The 23699-nt window shown below is 37.1% G+C and overlaps 1 protein-coding gene across 1 annotated transcript; it reads right to left on the reverse strand.

Moving 5' to 3' along the window:
* Positions 1–461: 461 nt before the first annotated feature.
* On the reverse strand, positions 462–22934 carry LOC132157606 (protein AHNAK2). Its single transcript, XM_059566957.1, has 7 exons — positions 22607–22934; positions 12979–13028; positions 12766–12864; positions 12529–12639; positions 12275–12425; positions 11989–12155; positions 462–11896 (listed from the first exon to the last, which is right to left on the reverse strand). Exons 1-7 carry the CDS (start codon positions 22656–22658, stop codon positions 1151–1153), a joined length of 11376 nt encoding a protein of 3791 aa, XP_059422940.1. The 5' UTR covers positions 22659–22934; the 3' UTR covers positions 462–1150.
* Positions 22935–23699: the final 765 nt, after the last annotated feature.

A 23699-nucleotide genomic window follows, 5' to 3' on the forward strand; every position in this document is an offset into this window, starting at 1 on the left:
ATTAAAGGGCATTGCCTCTCCAGGAGAACACACTGTATATCACTCAGTGGCAATGGACACAGTGTTTCCTTTTTTTTTACCCTAAAGTACTAGGAGTCTAACTGTGCATAATCCCCCTTCCCCAGCACTTATAAAAACAACTACTATAGAAATATTCACAGACTCAATAAATGAGCTTGTGATGAAAATTATGTATTTCTAAATAAGTGCATGCAATGGGTTCCCTAACAGGCACAGGCTTACCATAAACAGAAATAAAGTTACAGAGCACATGCCACATTCACCAAAAGAAAAAGTGTACCCTCTTGTAACGTGTAACTATTTCTTTGCTCTACACTTAGTAATGCAAGGAAATCGCATTTCCTACAAGAATTTGTAAAGACCGTGGGGTCTGTCTCTCAGTCTGCTCAAATGCTTTATTATTTCTGTTCACATTCACACAATAAATCAGAGACATGGAGCATTATTCCACTTTTTATTTATTGTGCAGCAACCAGTTAAAGTGTTTCTCTTAACATTAATTTGATTACTTTGACTATGTATGTTAAAAGAAAAGAAGAAGAAGAAAATTATTTGTATTTTAAAATATGCATTGTGTGTCTTGCAATCCATTGATTCCATCATACCATAGGTGCAAATGCTTTTGGGTGATTAAAACATATTTACATTATAATTTCTCTGTTTTTTCTCAAGGCTGCAGGAACAGATTTTATAGGCGATTATATATTTTTCACAAAATAAATAACCTTAAAGAAACATTTGCCTCAATATGTGATACAGTCAACAGTCTTTAATAGCCACATCATTTTTATAATTAATTTTATTTGTGAATATATCTGTTTAATGGTGTTTGCTTGATTACCAAGTTTGTACTATAAACAATATTCCCAAGATATAATTTTTACAATAAAGCACACTGACAACCCACACAACTATTATTCCGTTTACATACATATTTTTTTTCCAGTGGGTATAGATATTTTAAAAGTCTTTTAAGCTTAAAATCTCTGTTAGCTAAACAATACTTTGTGATACGTATCAGCGCTCTTTTGCTTAACAGCATTAAAATGCAGCTGGCTTATATGATTATTTAAGAGAACACTGTTACATACATTCAAAAGCATAAAATCTAACCACCAAGATCTCATGTTCATTTCCCATTCTCGTCAGTAGAGGAATCCATATGTCTTAGAGATGTTTCAGAGCTCACTACTGTGACTTCTTCACTGTCAAAAAACCTCATTTTCTCAATGTGTACCGTATCTTTTAGTCTACGAATTGATGAAGCCGTCTCATCAGAAATGGGTTCTGCAGAATCTCCTTCAAATACACGTGTTCTCTGTGTCACAAGTATTTTCTCTTTGTCATCATGTAAAGTTTCTTTCACCACATGCCTTTCCACCAATGTGCGTGTCCCACTTTGCACTCTGGTTTCCTCCACTGTCAACACTGAGTCTGAGCCTAGTGTTACTTGTAAAGGCGAGGTGTGAATTCCATGCACGTCTAAATTAGTAAAGATTGAGGCTTGCTGTGTTTCTGGTATAGCTTGTATGTTTGATGTGATGATGTGAATTTCCCCTGACATCTGTTTCAGAGTGTCCACTGAGGCTGAGGACATATCCGATGAGAAAGGGATTTTGACTTTCTCTGGCTGGTGAGGCTCCATTGATATCAGTTCACATCTGGCTGTGGAAGTCACAACATCACTTTGTAAATCATTGAGCCCAATGGTGGCGGTGGGTTCAGCATATTTCACTTTAACTTTTGTAGGTGAGGACTGTGACAGACCAATCTGCTCAGTGGTTACTGCAGAACTGATATCTGCAAAAGCTTCAGATGACTTCAGTGACAGTGTCGGGCTGAGGTTTTCCTCCACAGCCTCACTGGGCGAGTTCTTCTCAGGTTCCTCGTGTTCTTTGCTTGATTCTTTCACAACATCATCAAGCTTCTCAGCCTCTTCAGGCGGTTGGATTATTTCTTTCTCAACTGTTTTTGATGTTTTGGTTGGAGAAGAAAATGAGAACTTGAACCAGCTCCCTTTCTCAGTTTTTGCTTGTTCTTTACTAACAGTTGCTTTCTGATCTGCTGAAGCCTCCAGATGATTTTCACTTTCTTCAATCTTAGCGTCAACCAGCTTATCACTTTCATCTGAAGACTGGCTGAATCCTAATTTTGGAAATTTAAATTTAAACTTTGATTTCTCCGGAGTTCCTTTGTCCTTATGTTTTGCTGCTTCCTCAACTTTTGCCCCAGCCTCCTGATCTTGCTTAACAGATGGTTTGTCTTTTTGTGCTTCCGTTTCCTCTATTGTTGGAACATTAAATTCAACTTCAAAGCCCCTGAGAACATCCCCAAGTGTAGGCATTGTAAATTTGGGTGATTTTTCAGCCCCTTGAGTATCATCTTTGGGTTCTATTTTAGCATCTGGAGCACTAACTTTGGTGGTAGTGTCATCTTCTCCTTCCTGAGATTTTGTTCTTGAAATGCTGATCTTTGGCATTTTTATAGTAGGAAGCTTGAATTTACTTGGGGAACTTTTGTCCCCATCCAGTTTTTTAGTAGGAGCCTCTGTAGGCGGTTCAGTGGTTTCTTTAATTTCACCCTCTCTTTTTGTTTCTTTAGACACTTGTACAGGCTTTTCTTCAGTATTAAGGTCAGTGCCTGGTACATCTACTTCTGCAACTTTCACTTTTGCATCAGATGTTTTTTGAGCCGAAGTTCCAAATTTTGGCATTTTAAAAGTAGGCAATTTGAATTTACTCGGAGAACCTGAAACAACTGCATCATCTTTCAACTCTGTCTCTACCTCTTTTTTTCCAAGGCTGGAACTTCCCTCTAAAGCCATGTCTGCTTTTGGGAGACTTGCATCTTCTACTGCGACCTTTATTTCTGGTTCAGGGATCCCAATTTCAGGTGTTTCTGTCTTTACATCTTTTGCAGTCAAAGTCACCTCAGGACCTTTTACTTTGGGTAACGAAATCCCAAATTTGGGAAGTTTAAATTGAATTTCCTGTCCCTCTTGATTAAGTTCTTTTTCTTTTATATTAATATCAATAGATGGGGTTTCAATCTCTGCAGTTTTGCCTTTGATGTCACCTGATACATCAACCTTTGATGTCTCTATCTCATAATCTACAGAACTAACTTTAATTTCCTTGGTTTCAGAATCACCCTTTGCTGCATAACTAGGGACCTTTGGAGTGGAAACTCCAAATTTGGGTAACTTTATTGTTGGGAGTTTGTATTTTGTTGGGGAGCCAAATTGTGGACTTGTTATTTCAGTTTTGCCCTCTGTCTCACTTTCTCCTATTTCTCTAGTGCCCTCTGGCAAGGATGTATCTGCTGCCATTTCACTTGCTTGAATATCTTGGGCCTTGCCATCTGATTTTGAAAATCCAATTTTTGGAAATCCAAAGCTTGTTTTTTTCATTTTTACACCAAGTCCCTTAGAACTTATATCTGTTAAATCTGCAGATTCCTCAACCACAACATATTTTACTGTAACAGATTCTTTAACATCAATTTGAGAAACCTCTGCTTTTGAAACACTTATGTCAATTTCTGGACATTTCAATGCTGGTAGAGAAATTCCAAACTGTGGTAGTTTAATTTTACTTTCTTCTACTTCAAGTTCAGCACCTTTAGTCTCCACATCCACTTCCACTGATCCTTTGGGTAACTTTAGCTCTTTCTTATCTATAGATAGTATATCCCCTGACATTTTCACTTCTGTTCCGGTCTGAGCTTTCTTAAACCCTTGGTCACCATCGGGACCTTTAGTTGTTGGAAGAGCAATTCCAAATTTTGGAAGCTTAAGTTTGCCCTCTTGTTGATCTTTATTATCTCCCTTAATGTTTATCTCAATGGATGGAGTTTCAACTGTTGGTCCTTTCATTTCAACACTTAACACTTCTCCTGAAATGTCAAACTTCTGATCAGGAAGGCTTACTTCAGGAACATTGATGTCCACGTGTGCTGTAGGTATATCAACTCTGTCCTTTGATGCTTTGGTTCCAAATTTTGGGAAATTGATTGTTGGAAATTTAAATCTTGTTGGAGAGCCAAAAGTTTCCTTCTTCAAATCAGGTTCTTTTTCTGGTAATTTAATGTCTGCAGATTGCATTGAAACATCAACATTTACCACTGATGTGCCCATGTCAGCTTTGGGTAGACTCACATCGATTTCAGGAGCTTTAAGATCTGGTTTTGAAAATCTTGATTTAGGGAGTTTCACTTTCAGCCCCTTGGAGTCAACTTCAACTTTATCTTTTTTCCCCTCAATGGACACATTTTGAATTTCAACACTGGGATGTTGTACATTTACCTTTTCTTTGCATACAAGGTCAGTCTCTAAGTGTATTTCTTTTCCTTCCATCTCTACCCCCTTTACTTTTGGCATGCCAATTCCAAATTTTGGCAGCTTGAACTTACTTCCCATCCCATCATCATCAATTTCTTTAACCTTAATGTCCACATCAACCAATGGCCCTTTAATGTCTCTGTTTGTTTCTGTGTCAGTGGTTTGTAACTCAACTTTTTCTGGGAGACTGATTTCAGGTTCTTTGATATCTACTTCAACTGCTGGAATATCAGCTGTAGCTTTTGGATGTTTGAGTCCAAACTCTGGTAGGTTGATTGAGGGCAGCTTAAATTTGGTTGTATCTCCTTGTTTCACTTCATCTGTAATGGTAATTTCTGCATCTAGGTCTTTAATAGGTATGTTGCCCTGTTGCATAGACATATCTACCTTTGGCTGATTGACATCCACATCTTGCCCCTTAATATCTGGCTTTGAAAAACCAAATTTTGGAAGTGAAAAGCTTGGCTTCTTCAATTTCACATCAAGCCCTTTCAGGTCAACTTCACCCATATTTGCTTTGCCTTCAATAGATATGTCTTGAATGTCAACATTAGGTTGGGGTAGTATTATTTTTCCTTCTGCTAGATGAACATCAGTTTCTCTAATTTTGGCATGTATTTCGGTCTCTACTTCTTTGACATCTAAGTCAATTTTTGGTATTTGACCTGACACCTTGATGTCTGGTTCATGAGCAGTGATTCCGATTCCTTTAATGTCCTTATCTGCTGATGGTAAACTTACTGTACATTTTGAAGTTTTGACTCCAAATTTTGGCAAGTTCATTTCTGGCAGTTTAAATTTGGTTGGGGAACTAACAATTGTTAGATCTTTTTGTTCAGCCTCTCCTCCAGAAAGTGTGACTTCTGCTGTTTGTACTTTTACAGGTACATTGACCTCTTGTATGGACAATTCAGCCTTTGGTGCACTGACATTACCCTCTGGAGTTGAAATGTCTGGTTTAGAAAACCCAAACTTGGGAAATGAAAAGCTTCGTCTTTTCACTTTTAGTTGGAGTCCTTTGGAGTCAACCTCAGGCATGTCTGCACTCCCTTCAACTTCAGTTTCAGTTTTGGGAGGCTGTATTTCTAATTTCATATCAGGTTTAGAAATGTCAGTTTTTATGTTTGTTCCTTCTAATTCTGGATCTGTCACATTAATATCCAATGCTACTTTTGATGATTTAACACCAAATTTCGGGAAGCTTAAAGACGGAAGTTTAAACTTTGTTGGGGATCCAAAAATTGTTGAACCTTTTTGGTCAGACTCCATCTTTGACACTTTAATATCCACATTTGCTTCTTCTAGGTCCATAGTGCTTTCGGGTATGGAGATATCAGTTTCTTGAAAACTTACATCAACTTCAGGGGCTTTTAAATTTGGTTTTGAAACTTCAGATTCAGTTGTAGTCTTCATCTGCATATCTAGACCTTTAGAATCTTGTTCTGTTAGGTGAACCATCCCGTCAGTTGTTATCTCAGGTTTTTTTACATCAATTTGTTGTACTTCAGTTGTATAATCTAAATTTGATGTACTTAAATCAATCCCTTTTACTCTAGGAAGGCCAATACCGAACTTTGGCATCTTAAACTTTCCCCCCTGTCTTCCAAGTTCAGTATCCTCAACATTCAAGTCCACACTTACAGTTTGACCCTCTGTGGCTAGATGACGTCCCTTTATATCTACTGATGGGGCTTCACCTGATATTTTAATTTGTGTATCTGGACCACTCACTTCAGTTCCTTTAGCAGCTATATCTACAACCGGCATATATTTCTCTTCCATTGAAGCTTGTCCTCCAATCATTGGGATATTGATTGAGGGGAGTTGAAATGTTGTTGTGGCACCAAGTGTTGTTGTTTCTTTTTGATCATCCTCAACATTTGATACTGAGATATTCATGATTTGTTCTTTTATATTCACATCACCTTCTGATTTACAGGTATCAACTTGTGCAAGTCTGACATCAATCCCTGGGGCCTTAATATCTGGTTTAGAAAATCCAAATTTTGGAATTGAAAAGCCTGGTCTACTTATTTTCAGACTTGGGTCTTTTAAATCAACCTCTTGATCAAATTTGTTTTCTAGTTCGGCTTGTGATACTTCTGTTTTAGCTGCTGGTTCCCCAAGTTTTGTCTCTGGTAAGGAAATATAGCCTTCTGCCTTTGATGTTTTGGTCTCTGTAAGTGACAGGGTGTATTGATCTCCACTATCTACCTTTGGCTGATCAACACTGATTGAGGGTTTCTTCAACTCTTGACCAGGGACACTATAGTCATTTTTTATGTCTGATGGTTCTACTGATGTGGATTCATCTTCAGTCTCCAAAGTAATTCCCTCACCCCTTAAATCCATTATTTCAGCTTTTACTTTGGAAGATGAACTTCCAAATTTGGGTAGTTTGAAAGTAGGAAGTTTGAACTTGAACTGTGACCCTCTTGTGGTTGAATCATCTTTTAACATCTCTGTTTGAATTTTCAAGTCAGACTTAAGATTCACATCCATTTCACCAACTTCCATAGATGAATCTCCCTTCTCAACCTTAATCTCTGGAGCTTTAATGTCTTGTTCGGAAAATTCATGTTCTGAGCTTGACATTTTCATCGTTACCTCCATTTCCACCGATGCCCCTGGTTTGTTTGCTGTTCCCTCAGCGCTCTCCTTGTCATGTTTTAGTGATGCACCCTTTTTAAATTCTGGTCCCTTTAGCTTTGGAAATGAAAATTCAAATTTAGGCATCATAAATCTACCTCCTTGACTACCAGGATCAGTGTCTTTGGGTTTTATTTCAGCATCCACTGGTAAGGTTTCGAAAGCTGATTTAGATGGTTCTTTATCTTGCATTCCTGAATCTTTATCCTGTGATGCAACTACTGATGCTGCCTTTATTTCAGACTGTGCATCATCCTCAGCTTTTGTAGTTGATTCTTCCCCAGTCTTTGAAATGGAAGTATCAAATTTAGGGAGAGAAATAGCTGGAAGCTTGAATTTAGATGGAGAACCAGAAGTACTTTTGTTTTTTAACTGGACTTCAACCTCTGGAGCAGGAAGTGTCACTTCAGTCTCTTTGATCTCAGTGTCAAGCACAGATAGTCCTTCTTTTTGAAGACTGGTGTCAGCATCAGGGATCTTAGTGTCAGATTTGGAATAGCCAAATTTTGGAAAATACATTTTACGTTTCTTAAGTTTGAATTCATTCTCAATTTCTTTAGTCCCCAGGATGACTTCATCTAGTGAACCTGAAGGAAGTTTGACTTCCACCTCAGCTGTCTTGGCTTGCACTTTCAAATCTTCTATAGCTGTCTCTTGATCAAGACCATGGCCTACAAGGCTTATCTTAACCTCTGGTTTAGAAAATGCATGAACTGGAGACAATACTTTTTCAGTGTGTGCATCAATGGCCTTGTCTACCTCTGGGGTAGATACATCAACTTCAGGTTTGTAAACACTGAGAATAAGATGTGGGGTTTTCATATCAGGTAATGATGGCGGTTCTGCAGATAATTCAGTTTCTGGGACATTAATTTCCATTGTAGGTTCATCTTTGGTGACTTCAGGCATTTGACTGTCAGAGATTGCATCTGCTGATTTTGGAAATGAGACCCCAAATTTGGGGAATTTAATTGTAGGAAGTTTAAATTTGGTTGGAGATCTTGGATCTTTCTCAGCCTGGACAGACTCTGCATTTGATTTTTTGGGGTCTATAATTGATTCTTCTTTGTTCATACTATCAGCCGACTTGTGGGCTTCAACCTTTGGAAGGTTAATGTCAAATTTAGGCAGTGTAACAGTAACCTCTTGTTCTTTGACCTTTGGTTCTTTAACCTTAACATCTACACTAACAAACTGACCTTCTGTAGTCTCAAATAAATCCTTGACATCACCTGATGGTGCATCATCTTTGAGTTTCAGGCTTATTTGTTTTTCTGGAAGGCTTACATCAGGTTCTTCAATATCTATATCTACAACTGGCATGTCTTTTACTACCTTAGATGATTTTCCACCAAACTTTGCTAAGCTGACAGAGGGAAGTTTAAACTTTACTGGTGTACCACTACTTGTTTGATCTTTATGGTCAGCCTCATCCTTTGAAATTGTGAAATTCACACCAGGCTCTCTTGTTTCCACAGAACCTTCCGGAATTGATAAATCAACCTGTGGAAGACTGACATCAACACCTGCAGCTTTGATGTCTTGTTTTGAAAACGCACTGGCTGTAATTTCTCCAGCGTCATGGTCAGTCAGACTTGCATCAATATCTGGTTTGGAAAATGGAATTTCTTCAGATGATTTTATTTCTTTTTTCTGAAAACCTTTGATTTCTATCTTAGCCTCAGGCAGAGACAAATCAACTTCAGGTTTGGATACACTGAGAGTCATTTCCGGGCCTTTCTTGTCAGAGAGTGCTGCTGATTCTACAGATAGTTTAGATTCTGGCAATTTAACATCCATGGTAGTCTCCTCTGTTCTGACATCAGGCATTTGAATATCGGCCCCAACATCAGTTGGCTTGGGAAATGAGACTCCAAATTTGGGAAGTTTAATTGTGGGAAGTTTAAATTTTGTGGGAGAATCAGTTGAATCCTTGAACTCAGCCTCTATATCTGTGGTCTTACTTTCAACATCTGTTTCTGTCCCACCAGTATCATGTAAAGAGCCCTGTGTGGCTGGTAGAGTTATGTCAGCATCAGCTACTTTAGTACCTGATTTAGAGAATCCAAATTTGGGAAATGATATTTTCCGTTTCTTCATTTTAGACTCTGCTTCTTTTATTTCAGCTTGTGGGAGTTCAGGTAGCTCCACTTCACTTTTTCTGCTAACCTTGCTGGTTTTTTCAAAATCATCTGGTAACAGACTACCTTCTTCTGTCTTCTCTTTTGTCATTGAAATACCAAACTTTATCAGTCTAAATCCACTTTCCTCTTGATCATCCTCAACAGCTTCAACAGCCTGAGGCTTTGGGAGCACAGTTTCCTCCTGCTTTGGTTTTCCATCTGCCTTAGGGATTTTTATTTTTGGAACAGAAACACCTATGCTTGGCATTTTTAATTTACTCCAATTTTTGTCTGTTTCTGGATCAGTCTCAGATGTTTTCTTCTCTGAATCTAATACAACTTCTGTTATGTCACTTTCTTGCACTGTAACATCATCTTTTGTAGTGACTTCAGCTGTTCCTTTCACAGATTTCATTCCAATTTTAGGCATTTTTAATTTAGGCAGTTTCTTTTTTTGTGGGGGGGAATCTGTGTCTTTGCTTTTGATTTCAGCCTTCAGTTCCACTTCAAAATTTTGTTCTGAGGTTTCCTTAACAAATGCAGTGCAAACGTCATGATGGAGCATTTGATCACCCTCTATATCATGTGCTTTTTTAGTTTCATCAAATGTTGCTTCTTCAGAAGATTTTTTGATGTCTTCTTCAAGAGTTATTTTTCCATCACTTTTAGATGATGTTGCCTTTATTGGTAATTCAATCGCAATACCTGGGAAGCGAATGTCAGGTGCCATTATTCCAAAACTTGGCATTGATACCTTTGATTTCCTTGATTTCTTTTCATGCACATTTTTGTAAGCTTTGATATCAGTATCAGTATAGTCTTTCACAGCCTTATCTTGAGTGTCTGTATCTTTAGTTATTATGATTTTTTGTGGTAGAACTGATTGTTCAATGGCTTCCATTCCTGGTATTTCAATGTCTTCACGCTTTGGAAGTTTGAATTTTACATCTGGAGGTGTACTTATCTTATCATCCCTTGCTGACTTTTTGCCAGGTTTGGGTTGGTGGTCCTCAAGTTTAATTTTTGATTGGTCTGTTTTGCTCTCAGGTATAACTATTTCATCAAGATGCAATTGTTCAATATTTGGTAATACAAAAGCTTGATCTTTTGTAGCAGCAGGAGAAAGTCTTTGCCTTTCTTTATCCATTGTGTCAGAGAACTTAATGTTTATTTCTGTGCTCATGCTCGAAATTTTACAAGGGGATCCTTTAGGTGTCATCCCAGTCTTATCCGTCTTCATTTCCATAAATGTGATCTCTCTCTGTACAAGGACTCCAGTGATGTCTCTCTCGGGTAATTTGAAGGCAGGGAATTTTGATACTGCTTCTTTTACATCCTCAACATTAAACTCTTCTGCTTCCCCCCGAGATTTATTTTTTTCAGCTTTTGAAATATTTATTATCTTCTCAACTTTTTGTTCTTTAATTCTAGGAGATTTAACCTTGGCTTTTGATCCTTTGTCCTCCATGCCAGGAATCTCAATTTCCTCTCGTTTCAGGAGAGGTACTTTGGTTGGTTTTCTCTGTTTTGCAGTTATTGATTCTTGATGGTCGAATTCAGGGGCATCTACTTTAGGCAATTTAAAAGTTGATTCAATGTCAGTGCTACCTCCAGTACTCCTGCTTCTGTCCACATCCAGAGCATGTGATTTTGGCTGGGATATAACAGGTGTTGGTGTGATTGGTTTCTTTGTGTCTTTTGAGGACACACCCTCACTTTTTTTAATCTCAAAGGTGAACGTGTCTGATGTAAAGTCTATTCTGTTTACTGCATTTGAAAAATGGCTCTTTGATGTGGCTATGTCTGCCAGTGGTCCTCTAGTTCGAATTCCATAACTTTCTGTTTCTAGAATGTTTCTTTCTTTCTTTTCCTTGTCACTGCCAATTCTTGGTGATTTGCTTATCAGTCCTACCTCTGGCATGTCAAGAGAAACATCAACTTTAGGTATGGTCACGTCTGCTTTTCCTGACTCTTGAGTCTTTTGTGAAATCTCTTTATCGCTTGGTTTGCTATCAGATTCAACTTGATGTCCTGCTGGTTCAGTTTGTGGTATTACATTTGGACTGTCCAAAATATTGTTGAATGTTGATGGATCCAAAGTTTTCATTCCACTTGTGGAGGATTTTAATTGGCTCTCTGTTTTTATTTCATATGTATCCTTTCCTGGAATGCTAACCCTTTCTTTTCCATCATCTCCCAGAGAGACTGTAATATCAGTAGTCTTTAATGTGGTGTCCACACTGATGAGCTCAACCTTATGCAGTGATTCAGTTGCTGGTAAAGTCGTGAATGTATTTTCATTTATTGTTTTAGCCGAGTCAGCTTCGTTCAGTATTTTAGGACTCTCTATCACATTAGTCACTGGCACTTGCTCTTCCACTATATTCATAATAATTTGATTATCCAAGCCCTCCATATCATCTGCTGCAAGCGCCTCTTCGTTTTCTTGGGTTTCTTCAACAGATTTGCTCCTGCGGCCTACCATCTGCTTCTTAAGTTTCATTTTGTGCGTCTTTTTCTTGTCTTTTCCATCTGGGGATTTTAGTGGAGACTTAAGTGGAGACTCTGTGTCACTTGTTGGTGGACTTATCTCTAACTTTCTCTGTTCCTCTGCTTCTGATGTGCTGTGAGATCTTTTAAAATTCCGACCTTTGCTAAAGGTAGGAAATTTGGGCCAAGAGATGCGATCATGTTGCTTTTTTGTCTTTTTTCGACCTCTCATCTCTGGTCCTCTTCCTTCTTCTTCTTGCTCAGCCTCCTCACCCTACAAACATTGATGAAGCAGATATAATGTCAATGAATCCTCTGAAAAAGCTTGGCTGTATTTAAGAATATAATGAACAGTATTTTCATTACAATGGTTGTATCTGGCCTCATTGTCTCAGCATCTTCCTTGGTTCTTGGAGTTGGTTTGCGTTTTAGACAGAATGCCACTTTATATGGTTGAGCATGCTCAAGAATCTGGAGGGCTTCTTCACATGACACATTATCAAAATATACTGTAGCACTAAGTATTTGATCTCCTGAAAGTCCAAATGAAAGAACATAAATGAGGTTGCAAGTGAAAAAATGGAGGAAAAAGAAATTTAGCTGTATTCTTGTTTCAGAAATATTCTGGAATGTGCTATAATAAAATTCTCACCTTCTTTCACAGTTAAATGTTTTGAGGCAGGTGACTCTGGTTTTACTTCCTTGATGAAGATGCCGTCCCTTCCTCCACTTACAATCAAACCCTCAGCACAAACTTCTTTCAGAGTTTTCACTATGATTTCTGACTGATCACTTTGCATATCCTGAAACAGAATGCAAGTAATTTAGAAACTGATTCATGTTTTCTCAATATTTACGTTCCTAAACATTTGTATTACACTAGAGAGAACTTTAGGTGTGTCTGACCTCTGTTGGATTCATCTTTGCAGAGGAACGCTTGTCAAACAGTGAGCCGAGACCAGTCCTTTTGCTTTTTTTGGAACTCTTGGCGGGTGAGTCATAGAAGTCACCTTCAGCCTGACAAAACAGCATGTGATATATTAAATAGATAATAGTTTGATGATCAAATACAGCATTATACAATTCTGAATTAGGGTTATTATACTGCACATAAATAATATAAGAATCTAAAGCAGCGGTCACTTGTTTTGCGTATTTCTCTGCGGTTGGGAATTCCTCAACAGGAGAGGAACCCTGAGGACGAGGTCTTTCCCCCTCTAAATCTTCAGGCTCCTCACATACCTATTATATCAAACACAAGTGAAAGATTAATTAAACAATTAACCAATTTAAAACAGAGAGACAAGTGTGTATGTTGTATATTTGCTGAATGTGCTTTACTTGAGTGATACTCACTAAATCATCATCTGTGTCTTGTTCTGGTCCCTTCAGCCTGCGCCCTTCTCCTGTTGTGATAAAAAAAAAAGCAGAATAAGCACTTAAGGGTCAAGCTTTGTGAATGCATAGGTTTTACATCTGGCTGCTAAGTGAAAAGCTCACACTATATTTGAATTTGATGTTGGTACATTTTGTTTTCTGTACGTACTGTATGACCAAAATTTTCAAATCCATCCTAAATGTAGAGCCTGTTAGTCATTTATGCAATCTATACTTTCTTTATTTTCTGTTTTATAGCTTGTACTTATTGGAGAGTCAGTGAGTGATCTGCTGTATTTTGCCAGACCAAAACTTTATTTTTTTAATTGACAAAAAAGTCTAAGGCAAAGTTTCTTTTTGCAATATTTCCTCATAGATATTCCCACAAGATCCAGACAGTCTACCTGCTTCTGTTGCTTCCTGTAAATTGAGGCACTCTATTGATCTTAAGGGGTCGGTTTACACTGCCAGCAATAAGACCAACATGGAAACAATATAGGTCCAAAAAAGACAGTGTAAATAATATTGTTATAAATGTCTGCAGATGTGGTATTATTCTAAAAATATTACAAATATATATAAATTTACGGCATAAAGAAATTATTTCCTTACATCATTTTTTTGATAGAATTTTAATAATATTATGCAATAGACAGAAATACTTATGTGATACCAGCAGCAACAATACTTTCATGACCTCCTTTCTTCTGAGAAAGGCATACATTTCCAGTTTCCCATAACAGAATGCACTTAAAGGATCATTTAGGTACATAAACATTTTACATAAGCCTTACTCTACCCAGGACATTAACCTGCACTTTCCTTCAAGCACTTATCCAGGCATCATGTCTAAATGGCATTGAAGCACACTGGAGATCTATGTACAGTATGCATGGTGCATGAAGGTGTTTTCTTTTTTCTTTTTCTTTTTTTTTTTACAATTTCTAATGATCAGACACTAAACATGTGAATGCACCAATGTATAGACAGCTGGGCAAAAGCAGAGCTATATGTTAATTATCCAGAGTGAAAATAAGAAGTCAAGTAAACAGACTTGTTACAGGGAGGAGAAAACTCCTCCCAAATGTGTTTTGTTGGTGTCAAAGACTTTGAGAACAATCTGACTCAATGGTATTCTGGTAAAAATTAATATGCCATTCAACTATCATTCTGTCATTATGCAGATGCCAGCATAATGACAGAATGATAGATGAATGGCATATTAATTTTTCAGGGTTTAACGAGCCTAATTGTGGTCGACAAAACTTAATTTTTGTCGACCACAATTAGGCTCTTTAAACCCTGATTTCAAACACAGGTAAAGCAATGACTGAAAGTGGTTTGGCACCTCTTTTGCTGGGTTCAAAGTAACCAGAACCTTGGGTTATGAAGCCATTCTATGTTTAATAATAACGCAATAGAAACTGTTAATTAAACAGGTCATATACTGTGTTTCTTCACTCAGTGATATTGGCAAAACAAATGTTTTAAGTAACCTGGTGTTCATAGGAGAGATCAGGGGTGATTGTAACAGTCAGTTTCTAACTCAGGGTTTTGGTTTTAACATACAGTATATAAAGAACAAGCAGAAAAATTTAATATCTGTGGTTTTAAGGTTTGATATGTTGTGGTGCAGATCAACAAGTTTCAGCTAAGTGTCTTTTCTGGCTGCTATTGTAGCTAAACAGCCTTAAGATGTTTGTGTGTTTTTTTCACAGTGAATATAACAGGCCCAAACAACAGGCCTTACTTTCTTCAAAAAAATTTTTTATTATTATTCTCTTTTTTTAATGCTTTCAGGGTCCACATCCCTGTCAGGTATAATTAGGATGTTTGTTATGTGGTATATGCAATAATTACTGAATAAAATGCTTTAAAATGTTCTTGAAAGGCCATTTTTCATCATTAATAAGTTGTTTAAAATAAAATCAACTCTAAACCAATCATTCCTGGGTTCCTATACCTTGTGTGTTTCTGTTAGGATTACAAATTAAATATGTGAGCTCTGCTATTAGGTGTTGTGAAATCCGTTTTACAGTAGCTTATGACTGAAGATTCAGAAAAATAGCATGCCTATATAATGCTTATTGCCATTGCTTATATACTTATTGTTTTTAAAACATGCTTATTTATTTCAGTATGTTTCTGAAATATCTGGAAGTACAAACACTAAAAAGAATCCATGTGCAAATATGAAAATAGCCTAGATCACAGAATTATGACAAAATTGAATTTAAAACTATAAAACAGTGTTGTGCAATTTTGTATCCAAAAACATCATGCTGCTGCATTGTAATTACAATGATGCAAAATTCCTCTCCAGGTAAACATTAAAGGTTAACAATTACAGGTTTGCACTTACCTGATCTGCGGTTACTTGCAGAAATACATGTTTTGCGTTACTGTTTTCCAGATAGCAATTCACCTAGTGCACAGCGTTCATTGACAGAACAGTTTGTGGGTATTGTTAGTTTTAGTGGAAAAGATGAAGGGCCCAGCCCTTTTTATTTGTATGGGACAACGCTGTTTCAGGGCTGTGGTTCAAACACCTGCTAATGTTATTGTGCTGAAGAACAAACATCTGAATGTGTAACACTGCTTGCACACATTCACAAATGAATATAAATGAGATGTCTTGATATTTTGAAGCAAAGGAATCAGGGCAAAGATTTTGTTGTAAGGTTTTTTATGTCCCTCTGTTCTCCAGTGAATGTTGTCTGCATTTGTTTAGTTTAGTTTTGAGTTGAAGGAAATAGTTATGACATTAGTGTACAGTGGGGAAAAAATGCAGAATGAAGACAAGATCTCATGCAGTTTATTCATTGTGGTTTTCTCCAAAGTAAATAAATAAGACGGCTTTAAAGAATAGGGGTGCGTTCTCCGATAACGTTGTCTCTTAGCGCGCTACGAATACTCAAAAGGTACACCTTAACTACAGGTATACCTTTGCTACGTGTGTTCTCCGAACTATACCTTAGGATGTAGCTTAAGGTAAACCTTCTTAAGTTCGACCTTAGCAGTTGCTGTCCATGGTGGAGGCGCTGAATAGGTTGATATCGACGCCTCGATGATCGATTGTGCGCTCTTTCCTTCACAGCGGTATAGGTAAAGTATTGAGAAAACAATGTTCTTTATAAAGAAGCGTTTTAGAAATAGTACAAACTGCATTTATCGGGGCTTATTGAAATACGTACATGCAGAAATAAATATGAGTATGTGTTTATAATTTAGCAAGTGTACAATCCCAAACCCTCACGGCCATAAGTGTGTTAATGTTCTCCACAACGTATGCTGATTATCCACCAGCCGTATCACATTATTGGCGTAAATCGCTCATTTGTGTAATTGGATGATTTCCTCAATAAAAGCGCAAACATGAGAGACATACCGACATTCACTATGTCGGGGGAAAAAGTCCGCAAAAAGAGATCGCCCAGCCACACTGAGGTCTTACTCAGCCCATATCCATCCCCAACAACCTCCAGAAAACTCCCCACAGCATAAAAACGAAGAGCCGCCAGCAGCTGAATTTCGGGGCTGAGGGGGTAGCTCCGTCGAGTTTGTCTTGACAAATCTGGGCCAACAAGATGCAAGAGCTGCAGAATTTGCTCCCGTGGCAGGCAAATTTTTTTTACAATGGTCTCTTCTGACATGGTAGTCAGTGGACTAAAATGTTCTCTTATAAAGTAGTTGACATACACTAACTGGCTCCGCGGACGCCGCCGTCTTTGATTTAAAACAAGTACTCGCTGTCTCGCTGCCATAGCTATAAAGTTTGTGTAAACTCATCTTTCTTTATATAGACTCCTAAGCCTTTTCTGTCAAATGGTTCGCCAGCTGATGTGCCTTAGGATAGTAATTAAAAAAGCTAACAACCATTAGTGTATGGAAACTTTATTAATGAAAACACTTCCATACACTGGGTGTAGGCTATAACAACTTAAGTATTTTATGTGTATAATTTTAAAGTAAAGTAAAAATGTAATTTTAATTCTAAATCAGATTTTATATTAAAAGTTCATATAAAATTTTCTATGTGTAATTAAACTGCGATGTAAAAAAACTTTTTGCGTAGTGGTGGCCACTAGCGGTATGAACCGTAAGCAGCGATAAGGTATAGCTAAGAGCGCTCCAGACCAACCTTACGAACGCATGACTTACAGAAGGTATACTTAACTAAGAAGGTTTCGGAAACCACGTATTAACGATAAGGTACTTCTTAAGGTACAACTTAAGAACGACGTAGCGTTAAGGTAGTTTCGGAGAACGCACCCTAGATCAGTTGATTCAATACAAAGCTGTCAATCACATGATGTTTGTTTAGTATGTGGTTGACTGTGTGTTTAAATACCAGTCCCAAAATTCCTTTTACACCCACATAATTATAATTTAGCTATATATATTATAATTTAAAAAAATAATAAGCCTATTTAATTTTTAGTCACAATCAATGATCCTTAACCGAGATGGACATGAGTATGAGAAATTCAGTATTAGTAAATTGATAACGTAGTAATGCCTACATCAAATATTTGCTCACAGTGTACTGGTCTAAAAGTCATAAAGCATTTAAAGTATGTGACTATACTGTAAAAAAGTATTTAATTTGTGTTACTAACATAGAAAATCCTCTACTTATAAAGTACAGAAAGTACATGCAAACACAGATTCTCTTTATAATTTTATGATGCTATGTTATGAAGGACAACACAAAATTGAATTTGAACAATGAGCCTTTAGAATATTGTTCAGAGGTGTGGACACTCACGAGTACATAACATCTTTTCGGTAAACTGAACTATATTTTATTGATGCTGTTTGTGTAGGTTTTATGCTTGTGTATGCAAATATTCCACTAAAATATGTCATCAAAATTGCTGAAATCACATTTTATAGTAAAAATTTTAATTAAATTAAAATTAAATTAAATTTATGCATTTAGCAGACGCATTTATCCAAAGCGACTTACAGTGCATTCAGGATATACATTTTTACCTATCATGTGTTCCCAGGGGATCGAACCCCCAACATTGCTTGTTAACGCAGCGCTCTACCACTTGAGCTACAGGAACACATAAGTACATAAGTTTTCCATTATGTTGAAGTGTAGAAAAGATCTGCATGAAGTTTCTTCAAAAATTCTTATTTTATGTTTTACAGGAAAACTAAGAACAGTTAGTTAATAAAGGATTTTCATTTTTGGGTAAAGTATTCAGTATCATTATTACATATTTAGTATTATACATTTATTCTATGAATGATTCATCTTTTTAAAAATGCTAAATTAATTAAGTCCAACTTTTAACACAGCTCTCTAACTAAAATAAGTATTGCAAATGCTGTAGTATGTTATATCATATTTCATTATGTTACAACATAAGTTGTAAAAATCCTGGAATTTCCCAACTGCTGATCTCCTGTATGTAAGCACATCTCCCGTGACCAAGATTACAGGCATTAAAGGTTGTTTTCTGCTCCTGCGGCCATACGAGGCCCAGAGCTCTGCTCCTTCAGCACACTAATACGGTTAATTAGCTGCTCAGCAAGATACAGGGAGCAGGAACATCAATTCTGGCCTGCACTCATAACATCATACACAAGCCTCTTTCAGAGTCAAGCGGGAAAGACTTGTTTGTATTCAAAATATAATTGAATTTCAGAGCCGGAGAGGGAAAATAAACTGAAAACAGAATTGGATTTTCTTCCATATTAAGAACATGGGACCAAGTTCCCTCATGTTTCCAATCAATCAGCAGCAATAATCGATGTGTTTTCTGTGTGTGCCAAAGAGATGATGGCTTTAAAATGGTAAAAAAAAAAAGACAAAAAAAAAAATTATAATACCATTTTCTAAACTCATGTCATTCCTAAACTGTATGTTTCATAAATAACAAGTTTTTTTTAGCTATTTATTTTATTTATTTATTTGATAACAGTTTAATTAAAGCCTTAATGTGTAATGCATTATTAGAGCAGTTTTAATGCATTTATTATGCATTGTAATGCACCATAAAATGCATTGTATGATCTTAAGAATAATTATAACCATAGTTATAATACATTATAATACTAATCTATTCACTGTTACACCTGTAGAATAATGCATATAATGATGAATAATAAAACATGAAAAACTAAACTTCAAATATTATAATGCATTTAACATTGTTTACAATTATTTATAAAAAGATACAATGCATTATAATGTACATTATGAATATTTTTTAGAATGTGTTATACATAAAGGCTTTAAAGTGTTACTGTTTATTTGTTTGTTTACAATGCCATTAAATAACTTTTTAATATTCTCACAGTTAAAAAAAATAAAATATGATGTACACAATACACAAAAGCTGTTCTTAATTTTTTTCAGTAATGTTCAACTTCAGTCAATTCCGTGAAACCAAACCATGAAAGATGCAAATTCAACTCTAAAATTCATAATTTATTCATTAGCAGGGCATTAGTGAGTTGCTAATAGCTATAACTATTTTTAAGAGTGGACTAAGTGGGTAAAATCAATAAGTATTTTATGGCCTGCTGATGCACTAATATTCTAGAGCTTCTCTGTGATTTATTAACTTTTTTTACCGTAAACTTACCTGTATTGTAATGTATTCTTCAATATAGAGTCATAATTTTTTTCTGTATAAGGTAATGCACAATTTTTACAGGTTTTTATTTCTCTTCTTTTTCCATTGTGCATGTATCAGCTGGCCTATGCACTAATAATTCAGAGTATTCATTCTCATCCACGTCTTGCTCATCATGCTCAGTTGGTGTACTTTGGCCATTATCCAAGTCTCATAAGTCTACATCCTTCACAATGACTTTGAGCCGTGCACACCAGCGTTTATACTGCCCTACAGAGCCAAACCACAAAGACACCAACTAAAGAGAAAAGTTTTTGATTGAATTATCACACTCTGAGAATGTGAGCATAGCACAGCCAAACCCATTTGTCATAGGACAGACTTGATTTGGCTTAAAAACTAAATTTTGACAAAATATACGGTTACTGTGCTTTGCTTATGTACAGCAGAGCTTATATTCTACTGGCACGATAGTCTTGTAAAGTATTTATCTCAGTGCATGGCTGGACTGGCCATTGGGCATACCGGGCATTTGCCCGGTGGGCCGACGTGCTTTTTGGGCCGATATCTCATACTCATACCTTTTTTTTTTTTTTTTAACGGCCCATAAAATTTGTACATCGGCGGCCCATTCGTTTTGTTTTGTTTTGCTTAATTGGCGGCGCTGGGTTTGTGCCGGTGTAATGCATTGGTCAAAGTCAGTGTTAGTTTTTTTTTTCTGACAGACCAGCCCATGAAACACGTAGATCAGCGGCCCATTGGCTCTTTTCTTGATTGACACTGGGCTGGCCCAATCACAACTTTAAACGAGTGAGCGAGCGGCAGCAGTGTCAGTGTGTATCTGTAAAAAAAGATGGAGAAGAAACGCAAGGAATGTGCAGATAAATAGCGTGAAAAAATAGAACCAGGCCCTTAAAGCAGACACTGTAAACTGTGTCAAAATATATGTTTTCTGACCTTCATCAGCTCCTGTGGCAGATGATGATAGTGAGGACGGAGAGAGATGAGAAAGTGTAGAGCCTGCGGTAAGCATAACTACTTTCAAAACACTTAGGCCATGTCATGAGTGTAGATTATTTCCACATCTGCATAGTTGACGATTACCGCAATTCACTAGAAATTTAATAAGAGGCATTTGTAAACCATGTTTTCCGCCAAAATAAAAGCTTGATGCAGTTTGCGTCAAAATAAAAGATCATGTGCTTATCTCTTTCAAGTATAGAAACTAATTAAGAAAGTTTCCTTTATTTTTTTGTGCATTTTGTTTTACAAAATATGGCTATTACTGTCATTGGATTAATATTATAACTATTATTATGTATAGGTGTAATGTAAATAGACACTGTAACTAAAAGAGGTTTGAATTTTTCTTTGTTTAATTTGCACACTGAATATGGGTTGGAGCTTTTAATTTTGAACTCTCAAAGTGTACCAGATTAATGAATTTAACATTAAAATGCAAAAAAAATTCTCACGGGGGGGCATGCCCCCGAACCCCCGTAGGAGGACCGAGGACACACCACCATAGTTTTAACAAAAATCCTGTAAGAAGCACTGGTATTGCTATGCCAGAGCCGCTTATAGCTTGTTTTAGGATTCACCGCTGTGGAGTATAGTTCAACTGTATTAATAAATATAAAATTTTGACTTATTTCATCTGTTAACTCTCACTCGTTCCTATACTCACTCATTACATGGCATTAGTGGTTTTAATGAATAGGAGTTGGTATGCATATGAGCAAGGGCGTGCAAAGATGGGTGGTGTTTATGATCATATAGTGGGCCGGTCTGGGCAAAAATGCCCGGGCCGATTTTTTGTCCCAGTCCAGCCCTGTCTCAGTGTGATCATAATTACATAATTTTCTTAGTTAGCAGAGATTGTGTTGATGAAGTCTCACAAATATTTAGCATCATGGAAACACTGCATAGCAAGTTCATGTCTGTATAAAACCAGAGCACAAAACAACATTTGGTTTAATTCAGTCCTGCCATTCTTCGTTATATATCTAGTAATTAAGCTGTCATGATGCCGTTGTATTGTGAGATGTATTGGTTGCTCATTGCAGCTTGTAAGATGTCTAGAATATAACTCTTGACTCATTTAGGTCACTCCAAGTGTTTGTTTGTATAACTAAAGAGGTTGAAGTTCATCTGAAGGTCAAAGAAAAATAAAACTATAGATAAAGCTTCCAGTTGAATTAAATGAGACAAGGTGACCAAATGACTTAGAGCTGTTATTTGGATTTCAAAGTCCTTTGATAATGAAGACAAAAAGAGCACCAACAAATTACTGAATGAAACAACCAAAGACAGCTATAAAACATTAGAAGGCACATAAGATGAATACATATAAGTGTATTTTCAAATATTTTTAAATAATTTTGTATTATTTGTTTGTTGGTTTACTAATATATCAGTTTGTTGTGGAGATATATATTACACATACAGCATGTGTTTATTAAATGTTTTTATATATTATAAAAAAACTATATATATATATATATATGTTTTTTATTAAACATTGAAATAATTGAAAAAAATTAGCTCTTAATTAAAATAAACATATTAAGGAAAACATTTATAAAAAATCTATCAACTTTCATAAATCCTTGTAAACAATACTATCCAATTTCGCCAACACCTAAACTCTCCAAAACCGCACTCTCAACACTGTAAACAAACACACTGCAGATGCTGTTGATAAAATACTGCATAACTCTGTTGACACACCTACAGCCAGATAGCCACGCCTCCTTTACTGCAGACACACCCAGATCACCCACAGTGCAGCGTCATCTCAGCAGAGAAATGCAGTGATGCTTGTCAACAAGCTCAGCACCAGTGTCCCACTAACACACACATTCACAGCACAACTGCATGATTATATTGTCCTGCCACCAGAGGTGCTGAGTGTGGAGATAAAAATAGCACAGAGCATGCAGAGTAAGACCGACACAGAGAGAGAAGGAAAGCTAAAGAGAGAGAGAAATAGCAAAATAAAGAGTGATGCCCACCCGCAGCTGATGCTTGCCAGTTGGGAAACGCCAGGTGAAAACAGTCACACATGGTGGCTGTCTACTGGAGATCTTGTCCAGGCTGTCAGTACTAGTTTCAGAAGCCTCGCTCTCTTCCTCCAAGGCTGAAGAACCTGCTGCTTCCTTTTCCCCTCAGTCAGTCACTCCAGGTGCAGAGGACAAAATAAAGTCGGAGCCGGTGAACGGTGACATGCGAGGGAGGGACAGAGAGAGATGTAGTGCTCCATCCACACTAGTTCGTACTTCACAGGAGTGAGGCTGCACACACTTCCCTGCCAGAATAAACTCTGTCTCTCTAGCACGCTAAAACAATTAAAGGGGATATGGCTGACTTGGGACGGGGGCTGGCCTAAATAACGCAAATCCCTCCTTCTAAGCATCTAACTCCACCCTTATGATCATGTTTGACCAATCGCTGCAGAGGCGCTCTGGACCGTCCGACTGCTGATTGGTTCGCGACGCAAGAAAAACATTCCAGCTTTATAGGCATGAGGCAGAGATGCATAATTGGATTTGACACCACACAGTACATGTTTTCATGTCTGCTGGGTGACAGAAGGGGAACTGAAGATGCGGTTTGTCAGGTGACTAGACTAATGTGTTTAAGAACAGCTGTGTACCTGAGCTGGCTGACATTCACTAACTTCTGATATGAAGTTTAGGCTGATAGTGTTATGTGACATGTTTGGGGGAATGTCTGGTTTCTGCATGACTCCGTCCTTCTGAGGATGGCCACTGAGACCATGGCTAAATGATTTATGATTTCATGTCTAAGAATAAAAAATGACCTCAGAATGGTACCAGACTGTGACGTCAACCTGAGACAAGTTCAGTGCACCACCCCTCAGACTACAGCAGTTGTATTTATGGCTTTTGTGGATCTAAATCAAACCGGTTTCAAGTTAATTTTCCTGGTTTTTGGTTGCACACTACACATGTGCAGTGCTGTGATAAATATGTTATGTAGTACATGTACATCTAATGTGCAAACGTGTGTTTATTTATGCCTCATGTATCAAACAGGTAAGTGGAAAATGTGATTATTTACTAGATATGTCCCATAATGCTCTTC

The sequence above is a fragment of the Carassius carassius genome, chromosome 14 (assembly GCF_963082965.1).
Source record: "Carassius carassius chromosome 14, fCarCar2.1, whole genome shotgun sequence".
NCBI classification, from domain to species: Eukaryota; Metazoa; Chordata; class Actinopteri; order Cypriniformes; family Cyprinidae; genus Carassius; species Carassius carassius.